The 15,992-nt window shown below is 31.7% G+C and overlaps 1 protein-coding gene across 1 annotated transcript in view; it reads left to right on the top strand.

Annotated features, from left to right (window-relative positions):
* TAF2 (TATA-box binding protein associated factor 2) overlaps positions 1-13,944 on the top strand; it is an 85,733-nt gene extending 71,789 nt beyond the window's left edge. The window contains exons 23-26 of the mRNA XM_051971031.1: positions 3,442-3,671; positions 7,397-7,502; positions 8,861-8,983; positions 12,394-13,944. Coding sequence (XP_051826991.1) covers positions 3,442-3,671; positions 7,397-7,502; positions 8,861-8,983; positions 12,394-12,659 — 725 coding nt within the window. The 3' untranslated portion in view covers positions 12,660-13,944. The remainder of the gene's footprint in view (positions 1-3,441; positions 3,672-7,396; positions 7,503-8,860; positions 8,984-12,393) is intronic.
* The last annotated feature ends 2,048 nt before the right edge of the window (positions 13,945-15,992 follow it).

Below are 15,992 nucleotides of genomic sequence, written 5' to 3'. Positions count from 1 at the left end.
AAGCCCCCAAAAGGTGAGAAATACATTGGAAGTAAAAAGTATATAGAAATAATTAAAATGAAGGCTTAATCTTAAAAAAGAATAATTGGTAGTCCTCAGCCTGATTAAAGAAAGTAGAAAATAAAATTTAACACAATAGTGAACAAAGCAAAAATCATAAAATCAGAAGAAAAAGAACATAACCTACTATGCACAATTATGTACTTACAAAACTGAGAACAAAAGAAAGAGAGGAATATTTTCAAAATACAGAGGAATATCTTCAACATGCACAATACCTAAACAAACAGAATTCCAAATAATGATTTTAAACAATCTAGCTTCAGAAAAAAAGAAATAGAATTAGCTGTAAAGGAATTATCAAAGTTGGGGAGAGAAAACTCTTGGTTCTGATCAGTTTATAAGAGAATTCTATCAAAGTCTTTTAGAAAAATGAATACTTATACTATACAATTTTTTGTAATATGGAGAAAGCATCCTAATCCTACCAGATTCCTTTTATCAGACAAATACAGTCCTTAGGCCTAAGAGAGATGAGTATAGCATAAAAAGAAAACACTATAGATCAATCTCATTAATGATTATTCATTCAAAAATTTTAAATAAAATACTGTCAGAGACTGCAGTTACAAACAAATATGATTCCAATTAGAAAAATAACATAATTTTAAAAACAAAACTTCCAAATCCATGATTATCTCAATAAATGCATAAGTTTTTTTTGACAAAGTATAACACTCATAATGTGAGGAAAAATTATAAAATGTAGGCATGTAGAAATCTTTTTTTATATTATAAAAAAATTTAAAAAACACATAGCAAGTTTTAATCCAAAGTGGAAATATATTAGAGCCTTTCTTGACAAATATAAGACTTAAAACACACATTTTCAATACATTGATCTATTTTGTGGATTTATTTTTTCTTTAAAAAGATATTTCTTAGTTGATATTCTGAGAGGGAGAACTAATGCAGGAAATTTTGATGATTAAAAATGAAAAACAGCAATAAAATTTATTTGAGAAAGAGAAATGTAGGACATATTTAGAGGACAAAGACTACTTTGAATAGTCCAGTTTAACTAGAATATAGAGTGAGGCTAAAAACTGTAGGGCATGTCAGATTGTTCTTTCATAAAAATATAATTACACAGTAGAAAAGGATCTCAGCGTTTTATCTAGTTTACTATAGATCTAATTAGAAATCCACTTTATATACTTCCTGACAATCATCCAACATCTCATAGACCATCAGAGATGTTGGGAACTTGCTCTATAATCCATGTCACTTTTGCATAGCTGGGATTTGAGTAGACTGAAGTGGGGAGAGAAATGTGAGAAATAATAGTTTTTGTTAAGTATTTGACAAGTATATCCCACAATTATTTGTTTCCCAATTATCCTGTATTCCTTTGCATGTATTTGTTTACACGTTATCTATTAAATTACAAGCTCCTTAAGGATAAGAATAGTCCTTTGACTTTTTTTTTTTTTTTTGTATCCCCAGTGTTTAGCATGGTACTTAATATAAACTTAGGTTATTAGGAAATGTTTATTGATTGATAAATTATTTTAAGGTCTATCATGTGGGAGAGATATTAGATATATTCTCTATAGTTCATCTAATTCCAATGTAAATACTCTTTCTGTTTTGTCATATTACCTTAATCAGGCCAAATTTTTTTTTTTTAACAATTTTTATGCCCATTTTGCATTCCTTGTTAAGATTACTGCCAAGTCCTCAAATTCTTTGAGATTTTTCACTGTTATCCAATATCTTTCAGATATCTCAACATTATTTCTGTATAATTATGACTCAATGTCTTCAGAATGAGGATACTTAATAAAGATTTTTATCCGAGTAGTTTGCAGTGAGGTTTAGCTGAAAACACTAATTTGGAGATAGAGAACTTGAGTTCAAATAAAGACTCATGTTACTATTCCTTTAACCTTGGGCCTAACACTTAACACAATCTCTGTGGGTCTCAGTTTCACCATCTGCAAAGTGTGAGAGACAGAATTAAAGACATTGCAGGTCCTTTCTAGGTCTAAATTTCATCCTGTAACTCATGTAGAAGGAGAATTATATTTGTTCTGTTTTTTCCCTAAAGACAGAAGTGAAAGAATTTTCAGAGGCAGATTTCAATTCAGTACAAATACCTTTCTTAATAATTATAATTGTCCAGAAGTAGAATTGGGTTGCCTCAAGAAATATTGAGGTTTTCTCCCTTATAAATAGATTTTCTCTCATATAGTATAAACAGTTAAGTGCAATATAAAGCATATGCCACTGCTACAAGAAGCAACTCTCCTACTTTGTTTATATACTATTGTATTATACCTCTTTAAACACTGTAATTTATAACACAAATGAGGTATCAATGTACACTTCTCAGATTGGCTAAGATGACAGGAGAAGATAATGATAAGTGTTGGAGGGGATGTGGGAAAACGTGGACACTAATACATTGTTAGTGGAATTGTGAACTGATCCAACCGTCCTGGAGAGTAATATGGAATTATGCCCAAAAGGCTATCAAACTATGCATAACCTCGTTACCAGGTCTGCATCCCAAAGAGATCATAAAGGAGAGAAAATGTGCAAAAATGTTTGTGATAGTCCTTTTTGTAGCGGCAAGAAGTTGGAAACATCAGTTAGAAAATGGCTGAACAAGTTATAGTATATGAATTTTATGGAATAATATTGTTCTACAAGAAACAATCAGCAGGATGATTTCAGAAAGGCTTGGAGAGACTTACATGAACTGATGCTGAGTGAAATAAGCAGAACCAGGAGATTATTGTACATGACAACAACAATATTATATGATGATTGATGCTGACAGATGTGGCTCTTTTCAACAGTGAGGTGATTCAGGCCAGTTCTAATGATCTTCTTATGAAAAGAACCATTTGTACCCAGAGAGAGCACTGTGGGCACTGTGTATGGATGACAAGATAGTTTTTTCACCATTTTTGTTGTTTGCTTGCTTTTTGTTTTCTTTTCATTTTTCTCATTCTTTCTCATCATGTGCATATTTGGGGAAATATGTATAAAAATTACAGATGTTTAATATATATTGCATTATTGTCTAAGAGAAGGGGCGAGGGGGAAAGGAGGGAGAAAAAAATTGGAACACAAGGTTTTGCGAGGATGAATGTTGAAAACTATGCATATATTTTGAAAATAAAAAGCTAAAAAAAAATTATAATATAGCCAAATTATTTGATTTTTCAGACTAGGTGTCTATTCATCAGAGAATATTCAGAAATAGAACAATTTCATTCATGTGTAATGAATATGAAGGCAGCACTACTTAATGATTTTTTTTTGTTCTTGTTCTAAGAATCTAATAGTTATGTTAATACAAACAGCAGGAATAGAATAGACAAACAACATAGTTAAATATTAAATATTAACTTTTTTCTTCTTCTGTACTAGGTACTTCACATGATTGGAGACTGAGATGTGGTGCTGTAGATCTGTACTTCACGCTTTTTGGCCTTAGCAGACCTTCTTGTTTGCCATTACCAGAACTTGGATTAGTTCTTAATTTGAAAGAGAAAAAGGCTGTGCTGAACCCTACCATCATCCCTGAGGCAGTAACAGGCAGCCAAGAGCCTGTGAGCAATCTAAACAGTCACGCACAGTTGATTGGATTTCAGAATGCTGTAAGAAACACTTTTATTATTTTAGAGGTTGAATTAATTATATTAATTATGGCATAAAAATGTATCCCCTGAAACTATAATTATGGGTGATGAAATTTTGTTTTACATCTAAAAAACATAGGAAAAAGTTTTTAGGAGAAATATACTGACCCCATTACATAGTCAAATATCTTATTATCCACATATATATTACTAAACTACATATACAAATATCTTCTTATATGCTACTTTGCACTCCCCTTCAGGAATATTGCATTTGGTCATAGAACTTAAATATAAGAGGAGATAGGAGAGATTTTTGACTGAATGTTTACTTATTGGAAAATTTACTTTTAACCACATTGTACATTTTTGAAGGAAGAGACTTTTTAAAAATTTGAATGTCCTCTGTGATATTTGGCATACTTTGATTTTGTTGTTGTAGCTTTATAAATGCTTTTTGGATCAATGACTGGTTAATAGAATGAGCAATTCTCAGAGCTTCAAACAAATTTGTATCATAAGCAAATAATGTTTGGTATTTAAGTTCACAATTTTTATTATTTTTATGTAGTTCTCTAAATTTAGATTTTAAATCAAGATGAATGCAAAATCAGGTAAAAGAATGAATACAAATGATAAACTTAGTTTGTAAGATTGGTATCAGGAATGCTAAAGTGAAGGAAGAACTGACCCAAATGGAAGTGAAAAGGGTTTTTTTTTGGTGGTTTTTGTTTTTAGAAAATAGCTGATATAAGGGAAAGAAATAGTTCAAAGGAAGGATAGCGCTACTGCTCAGGATTTAGGTAATAAGATAAAGATGAAGGCAAGAAAGCATGCTTATCAAATTTGCTATTGACAGAAAGCCAATAGGGACATTATCATACTGATAGGATGATGATAGGATTAGAAATCTTGAAGACCAGAATATTAAACTGTATCTAATAAGATGAAATTTAATAAGGATAAATGTAAAATCTTACTCTGAGTTAAAAAAAAAAATCTATTCCACAAATATAAACTGAGAGATATATAGCAATTAGTCTTTAAAGAAATCTAAAGTTTTAGTGTCTGCAAACTTTATATGCCTGAGTGGTATAACCATTAGGAAAATGAATGTACTCTTAGGCTACAGAGAGAAACACCAGGTCCCAGGCTGAGAAAATGAAGATCCCTCTGCATTCTGCTCTGCACAGACTCCGTTTGAAGTGTTGTGGTCAGTTCTTTGCACCACAGTGTAGGAAGGATGTTGATGAGCTAGACAGTGTTAAGAGGCAGGCAGATAGGATGGTGACAGCCCTGGAGTTTGCATGCCTAATAAGGAATGTTTGAAGAAATTGGTGATGTCTAGCTTGGAGAAGATAACAATTAGTGGAGAGATGATCTGGGTGCAGATATTTGAAAAGTTTTCACAGTGTTTGGTCTATAGTTAGTGTTTAATAGATTCTCTTTAAACCATAAGAAAAAGATTATTAGATGTCATTTTGATCCTTGATTGTATAAGCTATTAAAAATAGAACTTGTACAGAAAGCAAATTTGAACTTCATGTAAAGAAAATGTTTTGCTATTAAAGCTCTCTCAAAGTGGAATGAGCTACTTTGAGATGAAGGGTGTTTGCTCTCACTGGAAATCTTCAAGCAAAAGCTGAATAATTACTTATAGGGTATGTTCTGTACAGTTGTGCATTGAATAGAGATGGCCTCTGAGCTTCCTTCTGTGATTCCATTTATAAACTTATTAACATTTGTAAAGAATTGCTTATGGAACATATAGCTTTAAGGTAACTATTTTATTATAATATGGGGTCAGTTTTAAAAAGGCATCTTACTGCCTTTTAACTTCACAATCTTTCCCTTTAACACGTCTCCTGTAAAAAAAAAAAAAAGTAGAAAAAAATTAACTGAACTGTCACATTGAGTGTCTAATAGCATATCTATAGTTCCTTACTTTATTGAGATTGAGTGTGTATCACCAAGAGTAGACATTGTAAATTAATTTTTTGCTACATTTCTAGGATTTTTTAAAAGCTGTTGTGGTCATTTTATGACATTTTTATGTATTAGTTTCATGTTCTGTCCTGTATCAGTTCCTGGTTTTCCTATGTTTCTCTGAATTTCTCATATTCATTCATTGTTTTGACTTAGTAAGATTAAATTATGTACTTATATAGCACAATGCATTCAGCCAAATGGCCCTGATCAAAAGCCACACATTGTGTTCCTATATTTTTGCTATCTCAAAAATGCTGCTATGTGTATTTGGTATATGTGGAGCCTTTGTTTTTTTTTTTTTTCCTTTGGCTTCCTTGACAGGGGGAAGAGTGATAACTTATTCAGTAGTGGGATTATTTAGTCAAAGGATAGGAATGTTTTACAGGTACTTTCCTGCATAATCCCAAATTGAATTGTGGGAGTATCTAGAAATTTTACAAACAAGAATTTCCTGAATGATAAAAAAATCTTAAGTTCTACAATTTACCACAGTTTCCCCCTCCCCACCCCCCAACTACTATTTCTAATGGTATCTATAAAACTTTAAAACATCTTAAAACTGATTTCTAAATTAAAATTTTTTTCTTTATTATAAAGGTTCATTTAAAACTTCACATAGCTATATAAATTTTTTAAACTAAATTGTTACTTATGAAATGTATATAGAATAAAGTTTCAAGAAAAAATTCTTTTCGCTGAGGTTTTTGTTAATGATATCTCATAGCTCCTCTCTAGGTTGTTAAAATGCCTGGACTTCATAATAATTTTATCAGTTAGTAATATATTCCAATACTAGTTCATATTTACTGATTTAAATTTTATTCTATATTTCCTCCTTTTACACTTCCCATGACTCTTAGCTGCCAGGTAAAAAACAACATCCTTATGGATTCATGCATTGAAAATTCACTGATATGCAAACCTTTCCCCAAAAATTAAAAATCAAAAAGAATTTAAGAGATAATGTAAGTTCCTTTTAAGCCCACTGTCTAGTAACTTTTAGATACTGGGCTACTCTGATTTGCATGATTGCTTTAGCCACTAATGTTAACTTTAGGTATACTTTGGGCTGTTTGTCTTTTAAAAAAAAAAAAAAAAGAAAAGAAATCTAATTTTGACCTTGAATGGTGCCTCAGGAAGAAGATCACCTTGCCAAGGAAGCATCAGCTAATTTATCAGCTCATCAGCAGGGAGTGAAGAGGAAATCTGACACACCACTGGGGTCCCCACTAGAACCTGGTCAAATATTGGAGAAGAATGACGATAACAGTAAAGTGAAACTCAAAATCAGAGTAAGGAACATAGGTTAAAACTAAACTAAGAAATATTCTAAACTAAGAAAGGATATTCACCTTCTTGGGAAATCTTTTCACATAATTATAATGTTCTTTTTCTTCCAAGCTGTCTGGGACAAATCACACTGTCAAAGATCAAGCAAGTAAAATTTGGACAGTCCAGCCAGTTTTCTAACTTAAATTATCACATAGCTGTATTTGTAAAATTCTTCTATATATCTCACTACTTCTCACAATAGAGGAACAGATTAGTTACTTGTAAATTTTCAATCAGATTTCCTTTTTCTCCCCACTAATGATACACCTAATCCTTTCTCATTCTAATGCTTTCCTGAGGTAAGAAGACTGTCTTTGTGGTTATTTGGGGGCATTCCCTGTGTTCCCTTTCCTATAAATTGAAGAGATTATTAAATAGATTCATTGTTTTCCCCCTTTCTTTATTCTATTGGTGTAATGCAGTTCTCAAATTCTCAAGAAGAGGAGGAGGTTGACATGGACACTGTTCATGATAGTCAAGCTTTTATTTATCATCATTTAAACATGCTGGAAAGGCCGTCAACTCCAGGTACAATGAGTTTGCATCATGCAGAGGGATGGGGTATGTTTTTTTAAAAATTGTTTGGTACACCATATTTAAAAATGAGCAATGAAAATTATTAGATATTCTTATAGTATTCATAGATTTTTTAAAACAATATTGTTTTGACCTGAATTGTTGATTTTGTTTGAATAGGGAATCTTTGAATAGAAACTCTAATTTATTGCCAAAATAGGTATTTCATCTATAACTTTATTGTCTCAGATAGCTGCCTGGGCCATTTAGAAGTTAAATGACTTGCTTGTGGTTTCACAGTGAGTATGTTTTGTGAAGGGGGATCTGCCTCTTTCACCTACAGCAACAATTGCTGGCTAAGTGCCATCAAACAGGCAGGGATCACAAGAGCCCATACTCCTTTCTAGCCCAGCCCTTAACCCTTATCCTCAGAATTATCTCTTGGGGTATAGAGGCCAGCTCTTCCCACCAACTATCATAAAAAATATGCTTCTCTTTGCACTCAGAATTCATCAGTTCTAGAGATGGATAACATTTTTCATCATGAGTTCTTTGGAATTGTCTTGGATAATGGTATTGCGGAGAAGAGTTAAATCATTTACAATTGATCACATATGATATTGCTATCACTGTATTAGTGTTCTGGTTTTGTTCATTTTTTTTTGGTCTCAGTTCATAGAAATCTTCCCACATTTTTCTGAAACTACCCTGATCTTTATTTCTTATATCACATTTTTATTCTGTCACAGTCATATATCACAATTTGTTTAGCCATTTTCTAAATTCTGGACATTCCCCTCAGTTTCCAATCCTTTGTCACCACGAAAAGAGCTACTATGAATTTTTTGTATGAATAGGTCTTTTCCCCTTTTCTTTATTTTTAAAATTCAACACAAATTTTATGCATACATTTTTCTACTTTCTTTTTCTTGCCTTTTTTTCCCCTTGTAGCATGGTTAATAGGTACTGCATTTGTTGTCTTCTTGCCAGATTGGGGAGAGGCTAGAGGGAGGAAGAGAATTTGAAGATGAAATTTAAAATTTTAAATAAATTTTAAAAAAGAAAACAATTTTTTGTTTTTGGACTTTGAACTTTTCTTTGTAATCAGCAGGGGAGTAGAAAAAACATCAACTTAAAAATGACCCCTCCCCCCTTTTTTAAGCAAAAGTCTCTCAAAGTAAAGAAATTAAGAAATAATTGATGAGTATTCTCCCTTATATAAACTCACTAGATAAAATCAGTAATTTCAGTGCTCTAAATCTAATAGGCTGTTTAAACTATAGTATCACAAAATAAAACCAGTGTATTAACTGCTATCTTAAAAATAAGCCAATCCATAGTTGGGTTTTTTGTTTGTTTGGCCTTTTTAGGTCTTTCAAAATTGAGGCCAGGTAGCTCCCGCTCTTCTTTGATGCCTCAACATTCACCAGGCTGTGATGTCACAGCTTCTGCAAAACCTCAGTGGGGTGTGGATATGTCTCGCAAAGGAATAGGTAAGATTCACTTTTTTACTCACAAACATAATAGTTCGTGATTATTTAGCATTTTAAGATTTACAAGTTATTTATATATTATCTAATTAGAACAGTAAATCTTCAAATCTATAGTTTTAACTTTGCAATATTTTCAAATGCAAAAAAAAAATCTTAAAAACTTGATTATTTTTACCTCTTCTAAAGGATCAGCTATATATGTTTTTCTAACTCCAGATATCTTAAGATGATGTAATAGTGTTGCGTGCCAACTAAAATGGTCAGACCTTCCCTGTTATCCCTTTGAGAAATATAAACTGAATGAATTCTATTGTTACTCATCACCATTTGAGGGTTGTTTGTGCCTTAAAAGGCCCACAGTCATTTCATAATAATAAGGCCAATGGCTGCACATGTTAAAATTAAAAACATTTCCTATTTTATTTTAGCATTGATTTTATTTTGTGATACTCTATTTCAAACAATATACAAGATACAGAGCACAGAAGTTACTGATGTTATCTAATAAATTTATATAAGAGAGAGAATTGTTTCTTAATTTCTTTATATTTAGAGATTTTTGCTATAAAAACTGGGAGAGGGGAATGGGTGTCTGTTTTAAGATGTGTTCTGTTTATTCTGCTTCCCTCTTGATTACAAAGAGAAGACTGGAGTCCAAATATAGAATAAACAGAAACTAATGAACTCTCAAGAAACAAAGATTCTTTTTTTAAAATTACTTCACATTTTTATTTTCAGTTCCAAATCCTCTCTCTTCCTCTCTTTTCTTCCCTACCTATCAAGAAATCAAGAAACACAATACCCATTAACCATATAGCAAAGAGAAAAAAAGGAAGAAAATTAAAATAAATTAAAAAAAAAAACCAAACTAGCAAACTTCCATTTGCACTCAGAGATCATCAGTTTTGGAAATGAATAACATTTTTCAGTTATGAGCCCTTTGGCTCATGTCTTTGTCATGGATCACTGTATTGATCAAAATAGTTAAGTCTTTCACAATTGATTATCGTTATTACTGTGTACATTGTTCTGGTTCTACTCTATTTTGTATCGGTCCATACAAATCTTTCCAGATTTTTCTGAAAATACCCTGTTTATTGTTTCTTATAGCACAGTAGTATTCGTTTGCAATCATATACCACAATCAGCCATTTATGGACATCCTTTTAGTTTTCAGTTCTTTGTCACCACAAAAGCGTTGCTATAAATATTTTTGAATAATAAATATCTCCTTTTCCCTTTTCTCTCATCTCTTTGGGAAATAGATCTAATAATGATATTGCTGGGTCAAAGGGGATACATAGTTTTATAGCCCTTTGGGCATAGTTGCAAATTATTCTTCAGAATGGTTCAACCAGTTCACAACTCCACAGTGCATCAGAGGTCCACTATTTCCATATCCTCTCCAATGTCATATTCCTTTTCTGTTATGTTAGCCAGTCTGATAGGTATGACATGGTGTCTCAAAAGTTGTTTTAATTTTCATTTCTCTTAATTAGTTGTGATTTAAAACATTTTTTCACATGATTACTAATAACTTTGATTTCTTTTTCTGAAAATTGTTTCTTCATATCCATTGACCATTTAGACTTCTTTCCAGTTATGGAATGGATTGGGATATTTGCCTTTGTCATGCAGTAAGGATTTCACTTCCCTCCAAAACTGCGTTATTTTATTAAGGGGCCTTTAAAATAACACCATGTTATTTTAAAAGATCACACAAAGCAATCCCCTACAAATTGAAATCTGAGATCTTGCTCAGCAATAAGCTTTTGTGTAAGGTGCCTCTTTGTTTATTAGGATTGGCCTCCCAGTTAGAGCCAGAGGCTGAAGCACAGAAAACAATAGACTAGTTCATCTCAGAAGCGTATATGGAGATCTCTATACACTTACTTTATATTAGTTCAGTCACTAGAGATTTAATAATGGTTTTTCATATCTTTGTAAAAGATATAAAGCATTTGAGTGCAGAATGGAGTTTTTTGAAGTGGTTACAAACATTTTTTGGAACAGAGTATACATCATTGCCTTCATATTTTTCCATTTGGCATAATCCTCTGCTTTGGATGTGTAGGTTTCAACATAATTATTAACCTTTGTATCATTAAATTGAGGTGTTTAGAATTAGATGATGCTGGACAATTCTAATTGTAAAAGATCAGAGATTTTTGAGTATGAAGGAAGATCAGAATATGTTAAGATGATGTAAGTAATAAGAATGGAATCCAAAGGAATTTTTAATAGTTATTTCTAGAATTTTGTAATTAAACTTCCTGCTCAAATCAGTTAAATTTCTTATCACATGATGGTACAACGAATAGAGTGCTGATCTTAGAATCAGGAAGCCCAAGTTCAGATTCTTCCTTTGATACTTAACAGTTTTTAGTCCTGAAGAACTTATTTGACCTCTTGACCTGTATTTCCTAATTGATAAAATGACAAGATTGGGCATGATATCCCAGTATTAAGTCTATGATCTTTTATGAGTCTTAGTAGTAATGCCAATTCTCCCATATTCTAGATTTTAAAAAAGGCATCCTTTATGCTTTTATTTTCAGTTTCCAATGCTGTGCTTTTACAGGCTAAAGAACTACTTAAGATTCCTCCTCTTCTGAAGTTTAGTTCTTCAAAATGTGTTCATTACTTAAATGAATTCACCTTATCATTTTATATTTTCATTGTCTCAGATAATAACTGATGGAAAAATTATGTAACTAAAGATATATTTTTAAACAAACTGGAAAAATTGTATATAATTAATGTTCTTGAACCAAAAAATAGTGGTATTTAAATGACATTAAATTAGGGGGAAAAATTCATCTGACATCCCTTGTATGAAACTGTATGGAATTAATTTTCTATTAAGGTGGTTTCTTGGCCATTAAGTGACTGGTTTTTTTATATTAAATATATTCAGTTACATAGTTCAGTAGACCATATTCAAAAATGGATTTTCTTAGACTTTTTAGGACTCAAGTAGGTTACTAAAATGAGTAGATGATAACAGTATAAAGAACTGAGAGCAAAGAGATTCTACCTATTGCTAGCTGGTCCTTGGAAGCTGACATCTTATACATCTTTACTGTATGATGCTTTTAAGATAATTTACATATGTTAACTACATTTTGTTGAATCCTTAGATCTCATGATGCTTATGTAAAACATTTGTTAGAAATGAGGTGTTAAATTTGTAACTGCCTGATCACAGTGCTGAAAACAGCATGTTAATCATTATATTCTTGGTAGTAGCATCTCTTAAGAATAAGAAAAGAACCTCAACCATTGTTACATGGCCGTGTTAAAATGATAAGTTTTCTGGAGCTACTTTGTCACTGTAAGCAGCCTTTCACCTGTGGTTAATGTCATTTCCCTTATTAACTATGAGTTCCACTTGTACTTTTGTTTTGTAGGTAAAGAACAGTCTTCTTTGGAGATGAGTATGCTGTCAGTACCAACCACACCACTCTCAGTATTCACTAAGGAACCAAGCTCATCCAAACACAGTGACCACCATCATCACCATCATCATGAACATAAGAAAAAGAAGAAAAAGCACAAACATAAGCATAAACACAAGCATAAGCATGACAGCAAAGAAAAAGAAAAGGAACCTTTTACTTTTTCTAATAGTCCAGCCAGTGGCAGGTCAGTTCGTTCACCATCCCTGTCTGATTGAAGTCTGTGACAAAAAAGACTTGTCTGGAGCATGTAGAAGATTGTTCTCTGAAGAATAGTCTCAAAAGGAGTGGTGCCTCACCTCAAAATTCAAAATCAAATTCTAAACATTTGATTTGCTTTACTTTTAGTTTTGTAATTGAAGTGTTACTAGGAAAAGGTATTTTCTGGTTCCAAGTAAACAATTTCACTCCCTTTCTTCCTTTAAAAAAATTTTAGACAACCTCTCTCTCTTTATAAGGGCCCCCATGTGCATAGGCTGCCCCTTATATATCATGCTTTTCATGTGTACTGTCAGAGTCAATTATGTTTTATAGCTTTTGATAGATGTTGTGAAGCAAAGTCATGTTTTAAACAGAAGTCACTGCCAGATCTGTGGTGTAACCACTGTTTCCAATAGGGTATTGTATAACAGCATTTGGACTTACTGAGAAGACAAAGGCTTTCCCTATAGCTGTTTTTTCCATTGCAGTGTCTTTGTGTTAACATCTGAAATTGAGCATCAGAATTTATGAGAGGGAATAAACAATATTTTCTTTCTCCCTTAAGAACAAAATTCTTAGGATGCAGATTTTTATTATGAATACCTACATTTTAAAACTCACAGTTCTGCAATTATGTTGTTGTAATTTTATGAAAAATAACTTAACACATGATGAGCACCTAAATCAAGATTTTATAATTACAATAAAGTTTGCCTTTTTTTTCGGTGAGGTAGTTTTTTCTTCATTTAAATATAATTATATATGTACATATGTATATATGTATGTGTGTAAAATATTCTTTGCTAAATATCAGCAGTCTTAAAATAGATAAGTATCTAACACATGCTCTTGTTGATATATATTTCTATAGTGCAAAATTATCCCTGAGTTTACAGTGGTTTGAAGCTTTTAAAAGGTAAATTTACCTATTAACTGTGTCATCCATTATTTGGCACTCATATGAACACACACCACAGTTACTCTCTGTTGTAATATTTCCATTTTTTAAAAATACTTTTGTGATATAATTTAATATTTTTATTGTTATGGGTTTGCTTTACTACTCTGTCTTTTTTTTTTTTTTTTTAACATTTCCTGTGTACCTTTTAGTTCAAAGAGCACTGTGTTTATTTTTAAATATTTTCTCTCTCTTGATAGAGAAATGAAAAATAAAAACAATTTAAAAATGCTTCTTCACAGTAAAGATATTTCAAAGGGGACCCAATAATGTACTTTTTACAATAGAACTTTTAGTTCTATTTAGTTGTGTTTGAAAAATGTTAATAAATGCTTTTTTATGAACTTTGTGCAGTGAATCTCTCTCTTTTTAAACACCACTGCAGCTACTAAAAGAATGAAAAAACTTAGCTCACTGGAGTGCTGGGATGAAAGGGCAGAGTGCTTCTAGTATATAGAATCTTAAAAAATCTTTACAGTTAAAAGTGTAACTTCAAAGATTGTTTTAGTCAATAAACTGCCTGGAGTATATATATCCATCTCTGACATCCTCAACACGTAAATCAAAGCCTTGGAAAATGTCAGTATCAAAGAATGCATTGCCTTCCAAGGCAATTTTATGCATTTTTGGACAGCTTTCATCATTTGCAAGCTATTTATTTTATTGAATGCAAACTTGTTTGTACCTTGCAACTATCATCCATTTGAATTTAGCTCTCATTTCTGGGGTGAAAATGCCTCTTCTAGTCAATCAAATATTTGAACACCAGAAATTAACTGCTGCTGAGTTATTTTAATATTAGAAAGCCATAAATGAAACTCTCTACCCCACCCTGTGTCACAATAAACTCGAGCATAAATTGGGATTACAAACCAATTTTATCAAGTATTGGCAGAACAATTTTAACATTAATAAAAGTAGAAATTCTGATAGGATTATCCCAAGTATGAAATAAATATAGTCTTGCTACCTGAATTAGGAAGAGATAAAGGAGAGGGAAAATAAAAGCCAGTATCTTATGAATAGTGATAAAAATACTGAATAAATATTAGCAGAGAGACTACGGATAAAAATACATATTATTGCCAGGCTAGCTTTACATCAGAAATTTAGAAATGTTTGGAGATTAGGAAACTTAATACTACTTAATACTAATCATACTATTAAAAACTAAACAGGGGCAGCTAGATGGCACAGTGGATAGAACAGTGGCCCTAGAATCAGAAGGACCTGAATTCAAATGAAGCCTCATACTAGCTGTGTGATCCTGGGGAAGTCACTTAACCCCAATGCAAATCATTAGCCTTTTTGTATATTTCTAAGAAAACCAGTAAGAAGATTCAGAAAAACAAATTTCTTTTTTAAAAAATTAACTACAAAACATTATCTACACACATGAATTTATACATATATACGTATATCATATACATATATCTCAAGATAGAAATATATATCAAGATACAATTCTATGGATACTACTATACAACACTTTATAGAAATAAAGATGAACTTGACTAAATGGAGAGAAAAAAATTGTTTTGGTCTGGCCATGCCAAAAATAATAAGAATAACCAGAATACCTAAATGAACTTGCAGATTAAAAGCAATATTAAAAGTTAGCTACCAATATGTTACTTTATTGAACTAGAAAAATAATAACATGCCATCTGGAGAAACAAAAGACCAAAAATTTCAAGAGAAATATTGGAAAAAATCAGGGAGGATGAGATCTTAGGAGTACCATATATCAACAATCATCAAAACAATTTGATACTGGTTAAAAAGAAAAATTGATCAGGGAAACAAATTAAGTACACAAGAGCCAAGAGCAAATCAACAGAATAGTATTAAATCAAAGGATTCCAAATCTGTTAGAAAACCTGCTAGGAGGCAGAAAGCAGTCTGGCAGAAACAGTGTCTAGGTTTAGGCTAACATCTTACGTCTTGTATCACAATAAATTCCAAATGGATACATTTGATCATAGAAGCCTAGCACTTGTATTAATTAAAACAGAGTGAAGTGAACAGAACTAAGAGAACAATTCATGCAATGTATAATATAGGAAAAAAAGATTGGAAGATTTAAGGACCACAATCAATTAAAGATTAATCACCATTCAGATCATGCTTCTCATCTTTTGGCAGAGAGGTGATGGACTGAAATTAATTTTCATGCATGGCCTTTTGTGATTTATATTATTTAAGGATAATTATTCATTCCAAGGAAAATTTTTATTATTTGAAGGCAGGATAATTATTGGAACAAGGAAAGGGAGAGAGTAAAGGGTAGTAATAGTAACATAAAAAAAGCATTGATGAAACTTTTTAAAAAAAAATTGGTTTTTTTCAGATTGTGCTTGTATATTAACTTTTTAAATATGCATTTCTTTAT

The sequence above is a fragment of the Antechinus flavipes genome, chromosome 1, assembly GCF_016432865.1.
Source record: "Antechinus flavipes isolate AdamAnt ecotype Samford, QLD, Australia chromosome 1, AdamAnt_v2, whole genome shotgun sequence".
Classification (NCBI taxonomy): domain Eukaryota; kingdom Metazoa; phylum Chordata; class Mammalia; order Dasyuromorphia; family Dasyuridae; genus Antechinus; species Antechinus flavipes.
Note: the sequence above shows the minus strand (reverse complement) of the source record. Positions and strands in the feature narration are given on the sequence as shown.